Source organism: Lucilia cuprina, chromosome 6, assembly GCF_022045245.1.
Source record: "Lucilia cuprina isolate Lc7/37 chromosome 6, ASM2204524v1, whole genome shotgun sequence".
NCBI classification, from domain to species: domain Eukaryota; kingdom Metazoa; phylum Arthropoda; class Insecta; order Diptera; family Calliphoridae; genus Lucilia; species Lucilia cuprina.
This window is the reverse complement of record NC_060954.1, coordinates 46,093,837-46,101,642: the sequence shown is the minus strand read 5'-3', so window position 1 is coordinate 46,101,642 and position 7,806 is coordinate 46,093,837. Positions and strand designations below refer to the sequence as shown.

General features: G+C 30.6%; 1 protein-coding gene across 3 annotated transcripts; it reads right to left on the bottom strand.

Annotated features, from left to right (window-relative positions):
• Nucleotides 1–3,539: 3,539 nt before the first annotated feature.
• On the bottom strand, nt 3,540–7,575 carry LOC111689780 (zinc finger protein 627-like). Of its 3 annotated transcripts, XM_046955354.1 has the most exons (6): nt 7,176–7,575; nt 6,919–7,110; nt 6,268–6,836; nt 5,892–6,026; nt 5,622–5,723; nt 3,540–3,783 (listed from the first exon to the last, which is right to left on the bottom strand). In XM_046955354.1, the coding sequence occupies exons 1-6, from the start codon at nt 7,302–7,304 to the stop codon at nt 3,687–3,689; spliced, it is 1,224 nt and encodes a 407-aa protein (XP_046811310.1). In that variant the 5' UTR covers nt 7,305–7,575; the 3' UTR covers nt 3,540–3,686. The 3 variants fall into 3 exon arrangements, with proteins under 3 accessions (XP_046811310.1, XP_046811311.1, XP_046811312.1); XM_046955355.1 differs by lacking the exon at nt 5,892–6,026; XM_046955356.1 differs by lacking the exons at nt 5,622–5,723; nt 5,892–6,026.
• Between the last annotated feature and the right edge of the window lie 231 nt (nt 7,576–7,806).

Here is a 7,806-nt window from a genome sequence, read left to right as displayed (position 1 = left end):
GTAGTCCATCTCCGTTTAAAATCTACCACACTTTTGGACACCTTTTTTGTACTCTTCAATTCTCTTTTAACAAGAGCCCAATATCTCTCCACTGGCCTTAGCTCCGGGCAGTTTGGAGGATTTGCCTCTCTTGGTACAAATACCACATTATTGTTCTTGTACCACTCAAGGGCTTGTTTACCATAGTGACAGGATGCCAAGTCAGGCCAAAAATAAGTGGACACATTATAAAGTCTTATGAATGGAAGCAGCCTTTTTTGTAAACATTCCTTGATGTAAATTTCGGTATTTATAGAGCCCGTTGTAACAAATGATTGGCTTCTTTTGCCGCAACTGCATATTGCTTGCCATACCAAGAACTTTCTGGGAAATTTTGTCTGCTTTTGGGTCCTAAACTTTTCTTCAACATTCCCTCGAGCATCAGCAACATAAAACTTTTGACCTGGAAGTTGCGAAAAATCTGCCAGAACATACGTTTCGTCATCCATTATGCAGCAAGAATATTTTTTTATAAAACTTGACTTCAATTTCCGTGCTCTGTTTTTGGCCTCTAAATTTTTAGCAGCGTTCCTGTTCCAGGAACTTTTTGAGCCTTGTATGTTTTTTAAACCTGCATTAGCTTTAACTTTTCGTACCAAATAGTCCGAGCACTGAGCTAACCGAGCTGCTTTCCTACCGGATGTGTTGGGAGCTCTTTTGAAAATGCGTTCTATTTTTTTGGCTTTAGAAACATCATGTGGACCATTCCTTCTACCTGAACCAGGTTTTCTATCAACTGACAAGTTCTCCCGGTAATGTTTAATAACATTGGAAACAGTTTGACGGCAGACCTTTGTATGCTTGGCCAACTTTTTGTAAGACCAAGTTGGGTTTAGTTGAAAATATTTAATAATTTCAGTACGCACTTTTTTCTGGTCACTCATTTTAATCAGATTAACAAAAAAATGAATATAATTGACATTACACATAATAACTGACATGTTTTTCAAAGGTAACTTGATCAAAAAAAAAAATCAAATAATACTTTGGTTGAAAAATGTAATGAAAAACGTGTGTTAAGAATTTTTCGATCTCACTCCTTATATGTAACAAATTTTCTAAAAGATGTTGAGTCTTCCCTAATTAATTTGTCATTTAAAAAAACAATAGGTAGGCATGTTATATATCAATGGAAAAGTAATTTTGTCTATTTTTCAAAACTGTATATAATTTTTGAAAATTAAAAAATTCGCGGAATACTTAAAAAAAAAAAATAAAAAATGTTTTTTATTCAGTTTTTGTGAAGATACAAATTTTTCAAATTGCAATAAAAATTTTATTTATGAATATTTTTGTAATGAAATTTTACAGTTAGGTAGATTTTTTTACTCAAAATCCAAAATTAAATAAAAATTTCGAATTTTCTTATTTGAAATCCCGGAATTCCCAAAAAAGTTTTAAAATATCCCAAAAATGGGATTTTTTGTTTTTTTTTGCCTATTTTATCCATACCAGGGGCGGGGTTATCGAAACCCGTTACAAAATGATTAGTAACATATTGGGTCATATAAAACAGGTCACTATAATTTGATATTGACTATGCGATTTGAGAATTTTTGCTCAAAATTGAATTTTCCATAAAAATAGGGGTTTTTTTTGGATAGAACTGGTCCCCTCGGTATCAAAAATTTTTAGGTTTTGTTTCATTTATCGTATTTTATGTAAAGTCAGCTTTTGCAAAAAGTATAAATTATATATACATCTTCTTAGAAACTTTTTAGATAACTTAAAATGAAAAAGATACTTTTTTCCCAAAAAAATGGCAAAAAATCGCCTTTTTTAATTTTTCAAATTAAAATGTCTATAACTTTGGACTCAGTCATGATTTTTATATAATTCTTTCACTGATTGATATATAAATTTGTTGTTAAGCGAATAAAAGAAAAATGGCGAAAATCGGGAATATTTGGACATGCTATTATCAAAAAACGAAATAAGGACGGTAAAAATTTTAATTTTAAAATGCGAATATCTCCTAAACTATATGAGATAATTTAATGCTACGACGGCATTTTTTATAGTGCTCGATGAGGAGATTCTATATACGAAATCGGAACTCAAATGAAGAAATAGGATCGTTTTAAAAATTTAACATAGCCGAGGTGTCCTAATTTGAGGACCCCCCGCCGGACCCCAGGTTGGCCTATAAGGTTCAAATTCAAAACCTAAACTCGACAACATCTCCTCTTTGTGCATACCAAATTTCATTAAAATCGGATTAACCGTTTAGAAGTTACCGAATTATTTCCCTCTTTTTTTTCTATACCACTGTGCGACATATGATTGAAAAATGATTTTTGGAAAAACAATCACACTTATCGCCAATAAAAGTGAAATTTTGTAATTCCCTCGAAGGAAAAATTGCTTTCATTAACTTGTTGTAAACAATTCATTCACAATAGTTTAGTTTGAAACAGCTGATCAATGTTTGCAAAATTCCATTAATAAATTTAACAGTTTTTCACTACGCGTAACCTTCAATTATCACCAGCGAACTCGTCTACAACACCTGGACGAAGAAAGTAAACTTAAACTTTGGCATGGTGGTCGATGAAGCCCAATGCAATCACGCACAAGTTGTGAAGTAAAACAAAGGTCCTCGTCAACAACACTTGACTGAAGGAAGTAAACCCAAACTTTGGCATCGTGGTCGATGGAGCCAAAATTCCGAGCGTGCACCATCCAAAAATATTGGGGGGGGTCACATTTGATAGCCTCTTTACATCCTCAGCTCACGCCACTGCAATCACGTACAAGTTGCAAAGTAGAAACAAGGTCCTCAAAGCGCAAGCCGACAGCACTTAGGGTATGGATAAAGAAACCTTGTTGGCTACATATAAAACAATTGGTCGGTCAGTGGTTAATTATGCTGCTCCAAAGTGGTCACTGCTCCAAAGTGGTCAGTGATACCCACTGGAGAAACAAATGGGTATCACTGCCAAAATGTCGCCCTAAGGACTATAACGGGATGCTTACAAATTAACTCGGAACATCACCTAAACAATAACAATATGAACATCAATCACAAATAGGTCTTTCAGGTGTTAGAAATATGATTGTTTATAAATTTATGTTGTAGTTACATTTGGAACAGTTGTGTTGGAACAGTTCTGTCAGAATTACAGAATATAATACAGACTAAAATGTAAACTAGATTATAGACTACACTGTAGACTAGACTGTAGACTAGACTATAGACCAGACTATAGACTAGACTATAGATTAGACTAAAGACTAGACTTTAGACTTGACCAGACTATAGGCTTGACTAGACTATAGACTAGACTATATATATATAGCTGACATCATTGCAGACAACATTGTAAGATTTATGTATGTTTGTTACAACTTCATTTCTGCTTTATCTACCGATAAATTGCAACAGACAATATTATTAATTTTATAATTTTGTAATTTTATACACTTCTTTATTAAAATTTTATAAATTAATTCATTACTTAATAACAATTCATAATAACAACAATATCAAGCTTTTTCAATTTATAATAAAATATGTTTAAAAGTTTTTCGGGTAAAAATTTCAATTCAATAAATCTCAAACTCCACAAAATTTCACCATAATTTGTTTATACTTAAAAATATGTAACAATAATTACAAATTATTAATAAATTGGTTTTAGAAAAATTTAATTTTTGTTATAATTTGTTAACTTTAAATGTTGTCCTTGATGATGTTTACGTACCATCTGAAGAGAAGCAAACTCTTTATTACAAATATAACATCTAAAAGAAGAAATAAAATGAAGTAAATTATCACAAATTATCAAGACTATAGACTATTCTATAGTCAAGACTATAGACTATTCTATAGTCAAAACTATAGACTATTCTATAGTCAAGACTATAGACTATTCTATAGTCAAGACTAAATACTAATATATAGTCAAGACTATAGACTATTCTATAGTCAAGACTATAGACTATTCTATAGTCAAGACTAAAGACTATTATATAGTCAAGTCTATAGACTATTCGATAGTCTAGACTATAGACTATTCGATAGTCAAGACTATAGACTATTCTATAGCCAAGACTATAGACTATTCTATAGTCAAGACTACAGACTATTCTATAGCCAAGACTATAGACTATTCTATAGTCAAGACCATAGACTATTCTATAGTCAAGACTATAGACTACTCGATAGTCAAGACTATAGACTATTCGATAGTCTAGACTATAGACTATTCGATAGTCAATACTATAGACTATTCTATAGTCAAGACTATAGACTATTCTTTAGTCAAGACTACAGACTATTCTATAGCCAAGACTATAGACTATTCTATAGTCAAGACCATAGACTATTCTATAGTCATGACTATAGACTATTCGATAGTCAAGACTATAGACTATTCGATAGTTAAGACTATAGACTATTCTATAGTTAAGACTACAGACTATTCTACAGTCAAGACTACAGACTATTCTATAGTTAAGACTATGGACTATTCTATAGTCAAGACTATAGACTATTCTGTAGTCAAGACTATTGACTATTCTATAGTCAAGACTATAGACTATTTTATAGTCAAGACTATAGACTATTCTATAGTCAAGACTGTAGACTATTCTATAGTCAGTACTCTAGACAATTTTATAGTCAGGACTATAGACTATTCGATAGTAAAGACTATAGACTATTCTATAGTAAAGACTATAGACTATTCTATAGTCAAGACTATAGACTATTCTATAGTCAAGACTGTAGACTATTCTATAGACTATTCTATAGTCAGTACTCTAGACTATTTTATAGTCAAGACTATAGACTATTCTATAGTCAAGACTATAGACTATTCTATAGTCAAGACTATAGACTATTCTATAGTCAAGACTATAGACTATTCTATAGTCAAGACTATAGACTATTCTATAGTCAAGACTGTAGACTATTCTATAGTCAGTACTCTAGACTATTTTATAGTCAAGACTATAGACTATTCGATAGTCAAGACTATAGACTATTCTATAGTCAGACTACAGACTACTCTATAGCCAAGACTATAGACTATTCTATAGTCAAGACTATAGACTATTCTATAGTCAAGACTATAGACTATTCTATAGTCAAGACTACAGATTATTCTATAGTCAAGACTACAGACTATTCTATAGCCAAGACTATAGACTATTCAATAGTCAAGACTATTGACTATTCTATAGTCAAGACAATAGACTATTCTATAGTCAAGACTGTAGACTATTCTATAGTCAAGACTGTAGACTATTCTTTTTTCGACACTATAGATTATTCTATAGTGAAGACTGTAGACTATTCTATAGTCAGTACTCTAGACTATTTTATAGTCAAGACTATAGACTATTCTTTAGTCAAGATTAGTCAATACCATAGAAATATATAGAATACTATTTTGTAGTTAGGACAAGTATACAGCCAAGACTATAGACTAATGCATAGTCTATAGGCCTCTATATATATTTCCATAGTTAAGCGAATAGGCCGTTTTGTAGTCAAGACATTAGACTGATTCATAGTTTATACTATAAGCTGATTTAATTTATTGATCTTTATAGTGTAAGCCCAATTGCACACTTACTTTTTCTGTCTATGGCTCTGAGCATGTTTCTCTAATAGCGTTATGAATCTGAATATTTTATTACATTTTTCACATTTATATTCCTGGTTTTTATGCAAAGTCCTAAAAAAAATAAAATAATTTCTCATTGGCATTAGCTGTATCAAAATTAGGACATTATTTGATAAATTAAAAAAAATGTATATAATAACGATCAAATATTTTTAGTTGGCTTTTAGAAACTAGAAGAATATCTTGTCCTATGACAACCATAAAAAAACAACAACTTACCTTTCATGACAATTACGATTTGTTATATCTGAGAATGATCTATAACAAAACCTACAGTAGTATGGTTTTATTCCGGTATGTAGATTATTGTGGCATAAAAATGTCTGAATTTGACTAAAACTTTTCTTACAAATTCTAAATGGAAAAAATTTAAATATTAAAATCTAGAAAAGATCAGATTGCTTTATACGATATCAATCGAAGTATCAAAGATTTCAATTGATATAGAATGCCGTTTTTTGCCCGTGATCAAAGGTGCGTCTGCAAAAAGCGTTATAAATAATAGTTCCGTAAGGAAATTGCATTTTAAAAACTATTTTTTATAACTTCCGGATAGACTTTTTAAAGACGCAGCATAACTTATTCATGCACTTACTTGCACTGATGAGGTCTATTGTGGGTGTACATATGATGACGTAATAGGACATAAGTACCACATTTTTTCTTACAAATTCTACAAGTGTACTTTACAGTTCCTTTTTTAGACCTATTGGTAATGTTCGATTTTGTTTTCAATTTCTCATTTATAAGAGTTTCCGATCCTAATTTTTCCTTTTCATTTTCTATATTTGATTCAATTTTATCTGGAGCTTCCGTATTTTCCTTAGCTTTTCTTGAAATTTTAGTATCTGGATCCTTTACTTTTCTTTTTGTTGAACTTTGTTTGGGCGAAGTATTTTTTAATTTTAATAACAATATAATGGGTTCTTTTTCAATTGGTTTTGTAGTTGTTTCCATAATTTCTTTTTCTTTAGTATTCCTCTTTGGTACTACATGATATTGCTTAATATAATCGTAACTTTTAGCTGGATTTTCCATATCATTTTCTTCATTAGTTTCAGTTATAACTATATTTTCAGCATTTTCTGATAATTCAGTAGTAATTGGTACATACAAGTTTGATATAAAGCTAGAAACTCGGTAATTAGTATTTGAATCTGAAATCTAGATAAGAAATATATTAAAAAACAAATTTTCCACATCCAAATAAACATTGCCTAATTCCCACTAATCCAATTTCTCTCACCGTAATAACATCACTACAATTTCTCTTCTCCTCCTCTAAATCCAATTCATATAAATTAATACTTCTTTCTATAAGAATTTGTACAAGTTCACGATGTCCCCTTTGACAGTCCATACGAAAATTATTGGCCTTACATAATCTTCTTAAGCATGCTTCACAGATTTTATCTGGCATATTATCATTTTTTCTGACCTAAAATAATAGGGTTTTGAATATATAGTTTTGCTTTTAATTAGGACAAGTTATATCAAAATTACCGCCACTCCACCACAATCCCTTAATAAGGATGAAATATTTGTAACCACTTTATCCTCGAAGATATTATACATTTCCTCTTGTTGTTGCAAACATACTCGACATATTATCCATATTTTTGGTAAAAACATTATAACTAAATTAAAAATAATTTAGAACCAAATCCATAACAACAGGGATGGAAAATTGCATTGTAGAATAAACTGTAGAAGTTTCTATTTTCTTCTAACCAAATCTTTTATTTTTAGTTTCATGCAAGTTTTATCAATTTAATTTTCAACAAAGTATGTGTGAATTAGAAGAAACGCAAAAAAACCGCATAAAAATTTACAAACGCAGAAAGTTTTCCATCCCTGGTTTGTAATTCATATTGATCGGCAATTACATTACTCAGCTGTAGTTAATTTGATATTGTTAATGTTTTGGGTACTCTTTGATCAGAAGCACATTGTATCGCGAAGCAATTTAATGATCAGAGTTGCTTTTGTAATAGAAGCTTTGTCGTTATTTGAAATATTTTAAATAAAGTAACTAACTAACTAACTATCTATCTATCTATCTATCTATCTATCTATCTATCTATCTATCTATCTATCTATCTATCTATCTATCTATCTATCTATCTATCTATCT

Bases quoted from the DNA above. Each gene is read 5' to 3' on its own strand.
- LOC111689780 (XM_046955354.1), bottom strand. From the start codon at position 7,304: ATGTTTTTACCAAAAATATGGATAATATGTCGAGTATGTTTGCAACAA. The intron at 6,837-6,918 runs GTGAGAGAAATT...TTTCTTATCTAG, and splicing joins ATTGTAGTGATGTTATTACG to ATTTCAGATTCAAATACTAA. The intron at 5,724-5,891 runs GTAAGTTGTTGT...TATTTTTTTTAG, and splicing joins AATCGTAATTGTCATGAAAG to GACTTTGCATAAAAACCAGG.